The sequence below is a fragment of the Periplaneta americana genome, chromosome 3 (genome assembly GCF_040183065.1).
Source record: "Periplaneta americana isolate PAMFEO1 chromosome 3, P.americana_PAMFEO1_priV1, whole genome shotgun sequence".
NCBI classification, from domain to species: domain Eukaryota; kingdom Metazoa; phylum Arthropoda; class Insecta; order Blattodea; family Blattidae; genus Periplaneta; species Periplaneta americana.
Genome location: NC_091119.1, coordinates 97,158,270 through 97,174,310, shown reverse-complemented (window position 1 = coordinate 97,174,310; position 16,041 = coordinate 97,158,270). Strand labels below are relative to the sequence as shown.

Below are 16,041 nucleotides of genomic sequence, written 5' to 3'. Positions count from 1 at the left end.
AACTGAAAGTTTCTCAAAAGGAATCTGGGGGCTCCACTTCATTATATGTTGGGGAAAGAAAGAACATCTGTGGGACATATAATTTGTAAGTACTTCTGTTTCTCTTCGTGTTCTCTTTAATCTGAAAATGTTTAAGTGAAAGACTGTCCATCAAAGTCAGATAAATTTAAATACATAAACTCACATGATAAACTGTTATTCAGATCTTGGTTTCTCTACTGGGAGATCGCCTGAAGACTAGGCTATGGCTCTGACTTACAATCTTACACTTTTGCAGCCATCAGTTTTCAGTAACCTGATGTAACTGTCATTATTAAGTCTACCACAGTAGAAACTTCTTTGTCGCTCTTATTCTGCTTCTTAAATGGCTTGTTTCACATAAGTTTGTGCTAAATTATTTGTATTAATTTTAGTATAGCCCAGAACTTCCGTGGAAATGTATAAAAGAAAATATTTGATACAGCTGATTTTAAGTAAATTATAAGGAAAAATAACTAACGAAGATACTAGTGAAGTGCTTTATGTGGAGTGTGCACTGTACACAGCAGAAAAATGGACATTATGACGAAGTGAAATATGAATATGGAGAAAAATGGAGCATATGAAATGGACAGACAAAATAAGAAATAAAGCTGTGCTAGAAAGAGTGGGTGAAGAAAGAATACTGAAACTGATCAGGAAGAGAAAAAGAAATTTGTTGGGTCACAGGCTAAGAAGAAACTGCCTACTGAAGGATGCACTGGAAGGAATGATGAACAGGCAGAAGATATCAGATAATAGACATGACAGATATATGGATCGTATGTGGAGACAAAGAGGAAGGTGGAAAAGAGGAAAGATTGGAGAATGCTGGGTTTACAGTGAAGAACCTGCCCTTTGGCAAATAACTATGTATGAAAACGGGATATTCTCTTGTTTTTAAGTAAAATATAGCAGTTAACTGTTGTTAATTGCCTGAGGCTTGAAACAGCTCTTTACTTATCGTCTTAATAGTGCACTCTGTTTTAGTGATGGAGTGTGATTTGAAGATCTGTCACTTTGTCGCTCTGATAGGTTTGTCACTGGTTCCGATTATGACTATATTTAAAAAATCATAGCTCCGAGAAATCGTCTGGGGTTAACGAGAGCAACTCTCTGATACTGAAGCTATAATGACTCACCTTTGTATACATCCTTGGGACACATAGTGGTGACACAGGTCAGAGTGTATTTTGTTTTTAATATACTCACAGCGCTAATCATATCACTATTGTTGATATAAGACACAGCAGTGGTATATCAATTCAATTCGCAGAAGAACATATCTCGGCTCGTGATGAGAAACATTGAAATGTTTTGATTAAATATATTGATAATTTATATAGCTAAAGAAGATTAATTTAGAAGAAATTTAACAATTTAATACTCATTACTAATTTCTACAAAATCTCAAATAATCGAATGTTATGGAATACGTGACAGAGGAGACTGAACATATTACTGGTCGACAGTCAGAAGTAATGGTTTGGGTCTCAAAACGAAAATTCGTGTTTGGAACATTACAGGCTTATTATGTCTTTTAATTGTAAAGTTCATCAAATTCATTCCGGTTTTGTTCTGATATACACACCCCTTGCAAAGAACAGTTATAATCCTTAATCTTGTAAAATGACCACGAATTAGAGATTTGGAAAACCCAAACAAGCTGGGACTTGCAGCAACATGAAATTCTACATTAAGACTGATGATGTTACTCTTGGAATGTAATATGTATTGCCTGCCATCATCTTTAATGAATGATTCTGTGAATGCCAAGGCATTACAACACTCGTAATCGCCAAGAATCATCCAAACACAAAAATAAAACTGTGACAAAATCGCTATTATGTCACAACGATTTTTCCAGAACTGTGATGGCAAAATGCTGTTGCACCCCATACCTACTCTATTTTAATGCATCATCATCATCATCATCATCATCATCATCATCATCATCATCATCATCATCATCATCGTAGGTTGGCTGTTATTCATAGTTTATTTCATTCTGTTCACTACACATTTAAATCTTACAGCGAATTGTATTCAGGCCCACTTATCCTAATTTCACTTACATTAATTTCTACATGGACGTTACACGCAATCATAGGGGGTTTCTAAATTTTCCTTTCACTTCTTATACATTCTACACTCAGCCATAGTTTAGAAATGTTATAATACTTCTACATAATGCTTTCGTATGTTTCCTTATAATTTGGAGGCAATGAAATATTATGGGGCTATATGTAACTGAATTAATCTCTTTGATGACAATCTGTAGCGATTTGACTTGTTATTTTTCATCAGAGTGGAACAAAATCATTATTTTTTAAATTAAAATCAAAATCAGTAATTTTTTTATTTAAATCAGATTTTTTCATTTAAATGGTTTTATTTCAATGAAAAAATTACTTTTAATTTATGCTATTTTTTAAATTGGATTTATTGAAGTAAACAAGGTATTGTTAATAACAAATCATACCAATGACCAAACAAGAGTTACACTTTTTTTCAGTTTTAAGTTAAAAAAAAAACATACTTGAAACAAATGAAGTCAGAAGCTCCACAACTGAATGCTCAACCTAAAATACACAAGACTAATATCAGACAGATCCTTAGTTAATTACATGTCTGAATCAGCATACAAGCTAACTAAATACATAGAAAACATAATCAGAAACAACATACAATTCACCAATCACAGTCACATAGTTCCATCTGCAGATCTGGATCCTCATCGATTGGGTATGCTTCTGTAGAGTTCTTAAACAAAAGTAACCTAGGCTGTAATTCGTCAAAATCAGAAAACTTTGTAGTAAATTCCTTCTGAACCTCTGCCACATTTTCAGCAAAGAGCGAATTTAAAATCCTTGTTGTTTTGTTTGTCTATGAACGAAGCCTATGACATCTATATACTGTATGTTATTTTTTGACTAATAAAGATGATGATGATGAAGATTATTATTATTATTATTATTATTATTATTATTATTACTACTACTACTACTATTACTATCATTACTAATGCTTCGTGTCATTTTAGAATCATATTCTTCGAAGATTATTAGTCTTTTCCTAAACAAAACAATGTGACTCATAAGCTTTCTTATGTTCTGTTTCTTACCTTGAAATCTTGAATTAAAAATGTTCAAATGTTCTGTGAGGTCAGTCAGAAAAGCTAATATACATATCCATTCAGCGTTTCGCAACTTTTGTTTGTAATTAAAAGTTTCAGTTTTTACATGTTCTTGCAAAAAATTTTGGTAACTTCTTACTAGCATTAAATTAGTGGTTCAATTTTTTTCAGACACTAAGACATATTTCAGAATACAGGTAAATGTCAGTATACACAGTATCCAAGTCTTTGAAGAACTGTACAAGTTTCCAGTGACTTGTGTTCAGGAGGCCAGTGTATTACTGAATGTGAGCTGAATCAGGCCCGTGGGCCACCAGTTGGACCACACTGCTTTAGAGATTTCCTGTATATGAAAATAAATCATTTTTAATTAATTATATATAATCTATAATTATGTACACAAGTCCTAATGTGCTTTCGAGAAGTTTTCGTTTTGAGGTATAATATAATTATATCAATAAAAATTAATCTCTTTGACAAAAAAAAAAAAATGAACTTGGAGATATAGGCCTACCTAATGTCAATATTTCTTTTTGTTTACTTGGTTATTTAACAGAGTTCCCACAGAAATAAGGAAATTAATTTTCCTGACTTTCCAGACTAATTTTTTAATATTTCCCTGACCACTGCACATATGCTTACATCAACTTTTTTGCACTAAAAAAATTAAACGGCTTCCACCATCTCCATAGCCGTCCAGCTCTCTTCTTTATTCTTAATGTTGACTTTACTTTTTTTTGTAGTTTTTATTTATACTTAAATAGAAAACGCGGAATAAAACTTTTCTGTTTGCAGGAAAAATTAACAAAGTTGATGTAATTGTATCATCAGGAAGATATATTGAAAACATATACTGTTAATGATAATAAATTAAATTAGGAAAAACTATGAACTATACAAGCTGTAATCTGTAAGATGCTTTGAAAAACATTAGTAATGACGAGAAAAAAAAAACATAAAATTATAGAAGCTATAAATTTTAGCATTAGCTCTGTCCACTTCCTAGTCTGTTGTTTTCTTTTGCAATGAGTTAATATAAGCTGCAATAGCTTCTTCTTCCTACTGCTTCTCTAATAATTTTCATTTTTCCTTCAAAGATGATCAACATCTACTGTGTATAGATTCATAGCATTCTAATTGCATCATATACTTTCCTCTCTGAAACAATACTTCCTTCACGTAGATTTTCAACAAAAAGACTTTTATTAACTCAGAAATCACACTCAACTGTTGCATTACCATGTGGAAATATTAGACACAGTTTCACAATGTGCCACAGCTCTTGATATTTTTGACTGCCAAGAATTGAAGGAAAAAAGTCATCAAGTCGTTGAGATGTGTCTGGAAACTTTTCCAAGAACTTACTTACTTACAAATGGCTTTTAAGGAACCCGAAGGTTCATTGCCGCCCTCACATAAGCCCGCCATCGGTCCCTATCCTGTGCAAGATTAAGCCAGTCTCTATCATCATACCCCACCTCCCTCAAATCCATTTTAATATTATCCTCCCATCTACGTCTCGGCCTCCCTAAAGGTCTTTTTCCCTCCGGTCTCCCAACTAACACTCTATATGCATTTCTGGATTCGCCCATACGTGCTACATGCCCTGCCCATCTCAAACGTCTGGATTTCAAGTTCCTAATTATGTCAGGTGAAGAATACAATGCGTGCAGTTCTGTGTTGTGTAACTTTCTCCATTCTCCTGTAACTTCATCCCGCTTAGCCCCAAATATTTTCCTAAGCACCTTATTCTCAAAAACCCTTAACCTATGTTCCTCTCTCAGAGTGAGAGTCCAAGTTTCACAGCCATATAGAAGAACCGGTAATATAACTGTTTTATATATTCTAACTTTCAGATTTTTGGACAGCAGACTGGATGATAAGAGCTTCTCAACCGAATAATAACACGCATTTCCCATATTTATTCTGCGTTTAATTTCCTCCCGAGTGTCATTTATATTTGTTACTGTTGCTCCAAGATATTTGAATTTTTCCACCTCTTCGAAGGATAAATCTCCAATATTTATATTTCCATTTCGTACAATATTCCCGTCACGAGACATAATCATATACTTTGTCTTTTCGGGATTTACTTCCAAACCGATCGCTTTACTTGCTTCAAGTAAAATTTCCGTGTTTTCCCTAACCGTTTGTGTATTTTCTCCTAACATATTCACGTCATCTGCATAGACAAGAAGCTGATGTAGCCCGTTCAATTCCAAACCCTGCCTGTTATCCTGAACTTTCCTAATGGCATATTCTAAAGCGAAGTTAAAAAGTAAAGGTGATAGTGCATCTCCCTGCTTTAGCCCGCAGTGAATTGGAAAAGCATCAGATAGAAACTGACCTATACGGACTCTGCTGTATGTTTCACTGAGACACATTTTAATTAATCGAACTAGTTTCTTGGGAATACCAAATTCAATAAGAATATCATATAATACTTCCCTCTTAACCGAGTCATAAGCCTTTTTGAAATCTATGAATAACTGATGTACAGTACCCTTATACTCCCATTTTTTCTCCATTAAAAGAACTATTTGAACTTTTCTTCCAAAACACAATGTGCTTTGGTACACATGGAAGAATATTGAGCCTTTGCTTTCTGCGCAACATCTTCTGTAACTCTGCTTTTATCATAGAGAATACCTAACAAAAGGTTAATTCTTACTTTTTCCTTAATTTGGCCGTTTGAAAATAATAATTGGGTCCAAGGAGGACAACCTTTCAACAGGTTTATATTTTAAGGAGCATTGCTCAAGTATCTTTCCCATCATTTTTCTTAATATCTGCTGACATTCCAATCTGAATTGAAGTATTTCAGCTTTAGACGCAACCACCTCTCTAAAAAGTTTCTTAGTTTGAAATCCAATATCAACATTACTTAATGCACGCAGATTTTCTTCATAATTTAAATCAAGACAAAGGAGCACTGCATTTCATTTTACAAATCGGTCCATTACATTCTTGATCAGATTCTGTAAGTCTGAGACTAAATAAGGACTTGAGATTTGATATTTCCTAAGAAAGGCTCACATTCAGATCATAGTGTTTTAAAGAAGGAAAGTATTGTCCCTCAGTTAACTTTCATTGGGACGATCATCCAATATTTATATTTTTCACCGACTCTTTGTGAAATTCACAAAAATTCACTGACTCACGATATTATAAAAACAAATTCCCTCATTTTTTCTGACCAATTTTAATTTCCCTGAATGTCAAAGTCTGTGGTAACCCTGTTTAACGATGCTGTATCAATTACTAGGTTATTTAGTGTAGATGGGAGTGGTAATAGATAGATGGTATTTGGTGATATGAGGCTGATGATTCGCTATAGATTATTTGACATTTGCCTTACGGTTGGGGAAAACTTCGGAAAAAACTCAACAAAGTAATCAGCCCAAGCGTGGATCGAACCTGCGCTCGAGCGCTACTGCAGATCGACAAGCAAGCACCTTGGCTGACTGAGCTATGCTGGTGGCTATCATTTAATTTACTCCTTTATCTTCTATAAGAAACAAAATAAAAAATTGGTGGGCCGGTTTTGGGTAACTCGCCATTTTCTTACTATTCTTTTTAAGAGACAATCCTTATTGAACATTATTATACTTTAAATGCATCATTCCAGTTGAATTGACTCATAGATACTTACAAAGTCTATTCATAAGTTTAAGAGAAAACACACAGCATGCCAAGAAACCAATGTTTCGGTAATAGTGATGCTGAAAATTTGTTTTTCCAACAAAACATGGAAATTGATTTTTATAGCTATACAATATTTTCTGTTTGTACAGTACTTCGTATTTAACGAGAAAACTAAAACGTAAAAACGATCCACATATACGTCACAAACAGTAACAGTGATATAAAAATCTGCAACAATGCAGTTTAAGAAAATGTGCAACACATTACCTGTCAATGAGGAAGCCACCCACAAAACAAAGGATGACGTTGGGCCAGGAGTACCAAGAATATAGATACACGAACTCGGAAGTCGTGAGGCCCATGTCACTGATGAAGTTGTCCTGCAGTGCACCCGGATTGTCATAGCAGAAGTACGACCCTGCACAAGTTACAATATTCATGGATTGATGAATTTTAAAGGGTGGTAAAATTTCGGATAAAGTTTGCTGTTCTATGTAGTATAAGCATACTGCATGGAGAAACTGAATAAATAAGCACAATGAAAGTGATATATAACTGTGCAAATAAAAGGGGGCAATAGAATACATTAAAATAAATAAAAAAACCTAGGCCTATTATGCAAAATTCTATGTCCAGGTTTTCCAATAGTCTGTTTTCAACTCCTGGTAACATACGTATTTCTCCATGATAATGATTGTGGAGATTTCTGATAAAAAGAAGTGGAAAATGCTGAATGTAAATCTCGCTCGTTCACAACCTTCTGCAGTAACTGTGGTGATATCTGTTGACCTACAGATGCAAGAAACACAAACTGAAAATGTGTACAAAGGCTAAGGTTAGTTGAGCCTATGATGTAGTTGTCAAGTGCTCAGCATTAAACACCAACCAACACTAAGAATGGTCAAGTATTTGGCATCAAAAACCACCAACCATAATTTTATGGTCTCTACTGCACTCTTTGTCGATATTCAAAGAAATACCAGTGACTTACACAATCATCTCTTTTCCATTGTTAGAATAAATGACCTTTTGTCATATTGTCGCTGTGCCTCCAAAATCCGCTATGTACATTTAAACATATTTTTAGGAGAGAGATAAAGCATTAGCACTTTTTAATTCCCTTGATTTTCAAAGCCATTTTCAGTGTAATTTCAATCTTTTCATGAAAAATGATGAAATTATACTGAAAGCAGCTTTAAAAATGAAGGAAATTTAAAGTGATAATGTTTCCTCTTTTCTCTAAAAAATCTGTTTAAATGCACATGGCAGATTTTGGAGGCATAGCGATGGTATGCTAACTTTATGTGATTTTTGTAAAAATTGTTTCTTTATGGAAAGTCTATTCTGATAGGCTATACAGGTTTATTTCGTTCTTGTTTTATGTTGTTACGACTGCTTTTCTGTAATACTGTAAATATATTACGATGAATTATTTTTATTTGTGTTTAAGGTAATGGAAAAGGTAAAAATTTAAGTTTTATAAGAATAAAATAACTTCCTCTTGTATGTGTGACCTGTCACCAACCAATTAGGTCTACACTACCTGCATTCATAGACACATGTTTTCAAGGTTTTAAGTAAAAACTATGGGACACTGCTTGTAACTTTCCTATTTTTAATTTAGGAAGACTCTAAAACTACAGGCTATTCAGAAATTACAACGGGTGGGGGGAAAAAGGGGGGGGGGAAGAAAGAGGAACATTTTGAATTGTTTTTCTATATAGAGTTTCTCCCTAAGTTAAAAATAGGAACCATACTTTACTCACCTAGTATATAATTATACAATAACGCTAAAAAGGAATGGGCTGGCAACAAATGTCTAAATTCCAGAAACAGAACAGTGCGCATGCCCGTCTCCTTGAAGCTCCAGTTCACAAGATAACACAATTAAACCATGTAAATGTGCTGTATTTTGTTCTAAAATATGTTCTAAAATAAAACAAAGAGTTGATTCTAGCCTCATCAGAGCCTCTGAAGAGTGAAATAGCAATGAAATTGATAAATACTAAATCTATCAAAATGGGTTACAAAATTTGATACGAAGATGAATGAGAAAGCTACATAATATGTCGGATTAAAGTATGAGTCATTGTAGCATGGGTCTGAACCAGATAGCATTGGTTGTAGTAGGTTCGAATCTCCGTTAGTCCCAATTTTTCACATACAAATTTACCATAAGTTTTTATAAACACCATTTACACAAGTACCAAGTGGTAACATCACCTGGAAGTCGATTTAATGTTTAGTAAATAGCACTCCTCCTCTGGGCAATACTCCTGTCTGTTAATAGAACCATCTGCATTTATATCTGATTTATAGCTTTTAAAAATATGTTTAACTACAACATTAAAACATGTTATTATTGTAAAAAATATAGAATTTACTTCTATTTGTTTTAATAATGGCAATCTCAAGTGATACTGTTTACCATTCTTCAGTTCATATTGCAGTTTAGCTTTCTGTTTACCTATATTCTACACAGGGAGCGTTGACATCGTTGACAGTCTGTCTTGTTATTACTCTTCAGGATGGCAGATAGAGCAGACAGGAACAGCATCAACAACTCATTATTCTCGTTCGCGTAGGTTACTCTTCATCGAGTGCAGCAAGAGAGATTGGAGTCCCTTTCACAACTGCTAAGAGGTGGGCAAAATTATGAACAATGAAATTTCGAATCGTCCAATTCCTGGTCGGCCGCATCTCTACAAGGGAAGAGGATGCCATCTTAATTAAAGAAGTTGAAAATCACCCTTTTCGAAGTGCCTCTGAATTGAAGACGGCATCCAACTTTCCCGACTCCTCACTAACTGTGAGGAGACGTTTCAGAGAGCGTGGCATAAGGTCTCGTCGAAATGCAACTAAAGAACATTTGAAAATGGATCATGTCATGGACCATCTAGCTTATGCTATTATCTGGCAGGACTTCGACTGGAGGAATGTCATTTTCTCCAATGAGGTAGTTGTCTCCAGTAGCACTTACGGTCCTGTCCTGCTCATGTGTATCACATGGATGGTCACCAATACGATGAACACTTTGTGGGATGACTTCACAGGTTGGGTTGCTTGAGCGTTGTGTGTTGGAGTGGATGTCATATACACTGGGAAACACATCCACAGTCGGTTTAAGGCAGAAGTATTTTGGCAAGTGTAATGGGCCCTTCCATCCGAGAATGGTATCCAGATGAAACATTTGTGTTCCAGCAGGACAACCAGCCAGTACACACTGCCAATTGATGGTTTACAAGGAGGTCTGACGTCGATCTGCTCGAATGGCCTCCAAATTCACCTTATATGAATCCAATTGAAAATATGTGGGCTAGCTTGAAAAGGACCCTAAGCTCTAAATGGGCAGAACCACCTGTACGAATAGCAGATGAATTATGGGACAGAGTATTAGATGCGTGGAAGGAGGCGGTCACGGATGTAGACCTATTCCATAATCTTGTTGATAGTGCAGAATGAGGGCAGTTGTTGATGCAGGTGGTTTGTGGGAGAAATACTAGGCCCTACCACAAGCCATTTTTTGTTTATATATGTTTTTTGCATAAATTTTGTTTATTTATATTTGATGTGCTTCTGATTTTTGAGGAAACAAAAAAACTATTAATTCTGTATACAGCCAGATCATGCTTAATAATAGCCCACGAATGATGGACTATAAAATGTTTGCAAGACTTGCATAACTAAGTTTATTAACAAATTCCACTAACACTTGTCATTAAAAATAGAAAATAATACAATAAAAAAAATCAACCCTGCCAAGAAGTGAACTTACAATCTCTGGTTCCGAAATCAGAAACCTTGCCCTTACGCTACATCACCTCGTAGCATTTGCTGCATTGTAGACTGATCACTATCAAAGAATCAACTGGAACAAACATCACAGCATTGCCTTCGAAAGCAATAAGTTTACTCGTGAACTCGACTTAAAAACTTTACATTTAAACTACCAAGTGTTGGCCTATTCTTTTTGACCTCAATTGTACATACCTATATACATGAATTCGTGAAGCTATTGATGCAGAGGTATCACCAATGACTTTTCACATCGTTCATACATTTAAATACAAGCGAATACCATCAGGAGTTAGAAGTGCGAAGAACTGTGTTTACGATATTAATTGGTTGAATGCTATCTTTTTTTTTTTTTGTATGCCACATTCCACAATCTTTGCGGGACATCGTGTGCTCAATGTTACTTTCCTCTCATCTATTGTCATCTACCATGTTTGAACAAGGAATACGCTGGTCCAGAAGCAAGCAAGGTGAACTTGATCATCGAACATTGTGGTCACGCAATAACAGACTTTATAGGACACTGAAAGACTTTGCCTACGTATCCGAAAATTTGTTCTGAACTAAGAAAATTCAGTTTTTTTATTGGTTATTTTAATACTTTATCAACTGCTATGGTTATCTAGTATCTGGGTAAGATGAAGGTGACAATGCCAGTGAAATGAGTCCAGATTCAGCGCCGAAAGTTACCCAGCATCTGCTCTTAATGGGTTGAGGAAAACCCCCATAATAAACCTCAACCACGTAACTTATACCAACCAGGATTTGAACCAGGCCTAGTGTCACCAGATCAACTGAATTTTTCGCGTACGAATTTCTCTTTCTTAAGAAATTTAATTTGTGTCTAAAAAATTTGTTGATTTATTGTAATTCATCAACCAAAACGTAAAGCAATACCACACTTTTCAACAATAACGCTCAATCTGAATACTGTCTCACGAAAAACTGCAAAAGTAGACTATGTAACAAAATAAACAGAAGCAAACGTGTGCATGTGTCAAATAAATTAATTTATAAGTTCATTATCTATTTCGATTATAGGATAAGATGATGATAATAATAATAAGAAATAATGATACAATGCTCAAATGAGATTGGAATCACCTTCAGAGTTCAGAAATATTTTGCCCCAATGTCTCTTTACACCTCACTGGCTTAGCACGTAGAACCTATTAAAAATCGAACTCAAGTACTGTGTGATTTAAAATTCGTTCATTGACAGAACTGAAACTAAAATTCAAAGTGTGAATCTAAAAGTGGGCTTCTAAGAACTACCTACTACAATTAATTATAAGCAGACTTGCATAACCAAGGCAATGCACTGCCAAATGACTCTGAACGCTCTGAACCAATCGTAAGTCAGATTTTTTAATGATAAACTTCTTCGAGTACTTTAATTAGCTCACTGTTGTGTGTCCCAAAACTCATTTCGCTACATTTCTCGTTTACACGAATACAACTAATACTGGAAATGAGGTAATCCATCGTACCAATTTTATAAGCAAGTTAATCTAAGCAAACACAACGGAATGGGCCTACTTAGACGACTTACGGTTCAGATGTTTTTTAAACTCTAGATTACAATGACAGCATGGATGTGTCTAATAGACTATTCCTTAAACTAATAAGTATACGGTTAGCTATTCATGTCATTGATAGTCTCTCTTCAAAATTTAAAATCAATGTGAAATAACTTAATTCAAATTAAGGTAGGCCTACCAGATTATTTCACTATCAAATCTATTTAATTTTTACATTAATATAGCCTAATAATGAAGCGGTTCACTGTATAAAGAATTTGTGAGAAAATAAGGAGTTCATTATCATTTTAAAATGCAGTGTAGGCTACTAAGTTATACTTCCGTCAATTTAATTAAAGATTTCTGGTCATTCATACACAGTGTACTTTAGTCCTTTCTTATTTATTTACTATGAATATGAACTAAAGTAAACAAGAATAATCAGAATATAAACTTGAATTTTTGCCAGTACTTCCTTGTATCGGAACAAAGGTTAGATTTTACAGAATAATTTATATGCTGTCGGAAGACAGATTACAGCGTACTTTACAACACTCTTCCACTCACCAAATCCTAGGAGGCACATAAATAATAAGGCCATAAACCGATGCAGAGCATGATTTGGGTTGCAACAAGCTCTGGCAGCACATCCTGTCAATTCCTCACCCTCTTCATCATTCGGTGGAATTAAATTTTCTGTGTCGTTATGAATGTGTCCGTCCATTATTTGAAACCAGTACGTCTAACATATAGACAAAACTGCAACCAACTGCTTCCTCACAATCTTATGGACCGTTATCTTAACGCAAGATTATGAATCAACTACTACATACAATAAACATCAGAAGCACGAGAGACGAGAGGAGATAGCACTCCGCCAACACCACTCAGCAGACCCAGTGACCAGGTTAACCAACCTTGCAATGACATTTTGAACCACATATTGTGTTTCATGAAATAGGAATATTTCATTATTTCAAATATTATATTTTCTCACAGGTGGCAGACTGCGAAACATGTTTCCAAGTGTCAAACGTCAGGAGTAGATTAATCAGCTGATCAGAACAAAAACAACTTTAAAAAATAAAATTAAAGTAATAATAAAATAATACTATTGAAATATATCAAGGGAGAGAAGGCAGTACGTGAAGATTAATTAAGCTAATGACGGAAGAATAAAACCTGCGTCCAGAAGTATTGTATTAGGACTATGACCTAAGACTATACGTAGCACTAAAAAAAGTTCAGTTGTACACTAGGCGGGAAAAAAGAATTATACCCAATTAAAAAAAAACACACACACGAAGTAATTTTATAACATATTATAGTACTAATAAATGCATAGGAATCTTATTCCTCATGTAATTAGTGGCATTATACTGTATCTATCTTTAATACTTGAAATGCTGAATTAGCGTACTTGTGAACAATTTGTGAGAACATAATTCTTTTTGTAAATGTCAATGAAGTCCTTAGCCAATCCCAGATAAACATTTCCAACAATGAAAATTATATTACTACTACTACTACTACTACTGCTAGGTACCATTGTAGGTAGGCCTACTGTTATTCGTGCTGCGTATGTGCCTTGGCGCTAGCGCGCTGGTATTCCATCAAAGTGGCCTGGATTCGATCCTTGGCAATGTTGTTATGGCATTTGTGGTGGACAAAGCAGACGTTGCAGAGCGGCTTTCTTTCATTCCACCTCCCACTCATTTTATCTATCTCGGAGGTAGTACAGGTACAGTACAAGATCTTGTATTATGTCTCTGCCTTTGTGCAACGTCACGTTTGATATATATATATATATATATATATATATATATATATATATGTGTGTGTGTGTGTGTGTGTGTGTGTGTGTGTGTGTGTGTGTGTGTGTGTGTGTGTGCAATGATTTTCAATGCTCTGACGCCCATGACTAAGATAAGCCATTTTAAATTTACCGGTCATTCACCGGGACAGAGATAAAATAAAAGAACGTATATGATGTTGATAGGGTTGCCACCTTTCAAAAGCCAAAAGTAGGGACCCTTCATACATCTACATAATGGGAGGGAGACACTGCCATCGTGATCTGAGAGGTTGAGGTGGAGTACACCATTAAGGTGCATCTACACCAGGCATGGCAAAATTGTAACCGTTATCACTAGAAATAGCGACGTCGCAGGAGCAGAGCAGTAAACGTCTTTGCTTTACCCTCTCCCTTCCATCCAACTCTCCTACTTCTCCAGTATACAAGCATCGTCAGTGGCGGGTTACCTACTTAGATTTAGATCGCTTCTTTCTCAACAGTGGCGGTTCTAGATGCTTAAAATGGGGGGGGGGGATTGGAACAGAAAGCAAAGGATGTCCAAATGCAAGACAAATTTAAAGGCTGGCCAAAATACATGCAAAATAAAAAAAATCATGAAATTATAATTTCGCACTTATTCGCAGAAACTCATATATTTCGCATTTTATCGCGGATTATAAAACCACCATAAGGTATGAAATTCCCTCTTTAAGGCAGAATTACGTGATTACGTAGCATTTAGAAACTTTTCGCATTTATAACGACTGTGAAACTCTACCATCTCTAATAATTATTAACAAGTATTCTTGGGGTCAAAAAGACCCCAGATAAGTAGCATGAAATTCTAGAGCAGCTAAGTTGTGAGGGTTAATAAGTTGTAAAATTTCAACAAAATTCGCTTCATTATTATTATTATTATTATTATTATTATTATTATCTATCATTATCGTCATCCGAAAGTTTCGCGATGACCTCTAAGCCCAATGTCTTGCCGAGCACAAAGTAACGCGACCCGGGCCATTGTTTCCACGGCTGAGCGGTTACGCAATAAGTATGTCATCTTTGTGTTTCTCGCTTAGCTTTGAAATCACTATGCCATTACGTTCACTTTCCAGAAAACTGTTCCATTTTACTATTGAAGATTTAGGGCATTCACAATCAGATGCTTTGCAAGTTTTTCTCCTACCTTTTTTTTTTTTCTGATTGCAAAATCCAGATTTATTGAAACATGTTCGGCATTGCTTGAATCAGATTGAACGAAATGGCAACAAGTAAAACAGAAACTGCACATTTCTGCTCAGAGTATTCAATGAATTTGTACCTATCAAATCGTTTACTGTTAAAACTTCTGTTCTTATTATACAATAACGTTTGTCTGTAAACTGACTTAAACGTGGTTGCATGCACCACTGTAGATCGATGCAGTGATATCAAATGGTTCGTCTATATTAGAAACATTTGCACTCACCTTTACATCATGGAGTTGGGGAGATACCGATGCATTTATACCACATGAGGTTTGTCTACATTAGAAACATTTGAACTCGCATTTAAGTCACAAAGTTGAGAGGAGAGTTTAACACATTTCGGTTCACTGGGAAAACAAACACTTTCATCGCACTTGCGTTTATCACGAGAAAAAAAACTTCAAAATATTACATTGTTTAGACAAAACGCAACTAACATAAGAACACTATTTTAGCATCAACGACAAATCATTTGCTACTGTTACGAAGCGACGAATTCTTTCTCTGATTGTTAGAGAAACCGACAGTCGACACTATCAGATATACCGTATTTTGAATGCAGACAGCATTGTTGGTTGGTTGTTCTACAAATTGATTGTGGTGTGCATGTACTGGATGTACTATGCATTAAAAAAAATACGTTTAAACTTTATTTCATTTGTTATAATATTATAAACTGTATGTTAAAAATAGCATGTCGTTATCTCAATTCCAAGATCTCGTAACTCGCTCAGATGTCGATTTTCACTTTTTGCGCGTTTTTGACAGTGTATTCACATAATATGTCCACTGTTGTGGAGTGATGGCCAGTACGTCTGGCTATGAAACGAACGGGCCCGGTTTCAAATCCTGGTTGAATTTTTTTCGGGGTTTTCCCCTCAACCA

The 16,041-nt window shown here is 35.2% G+C and overlaps 1 protein-coding gene across 3 annotated transcripts in view; it reads right to left on the bottom strand.

Annotated features, from left to right (window-relative positions):
- LOC138696290 (lysosomal dipeptide transporter MFSD1-like) overlaps positions 1-13,027 on the bottom strand; it is a 46,978-nt gene extending 33,951 nt beyond the window's left edge. Inside the window, exons 1-2 of one of the 3 annotated variants that reach the window (XM_069821035.1) lie at positions 12,682-13,027; positions 7,067-7,217 (exon numbers count right to left, since the gene is read on the bottom strand). In XM_069821035.1, coding sequence (XP_069677136.1) covers positions 7,067-7,217; positions 12,682-12,838 — 308 coding nt within the window. In that variant the 5' untranslated portion in view covers positions 12,839-13,027. Of the gene's footprint in view, positions 1-7,066; positions 7,218-9,266; positions 9,286-12,681 lie in introns of those variants that run through there. The other 2 variants (XM_069821036.1, XM_069821037.1) reach the window with 2 other exon arrangements.
- Between the last annotated feature and the right edge of the window lie 3,014 nt (positions 13,028-16,041).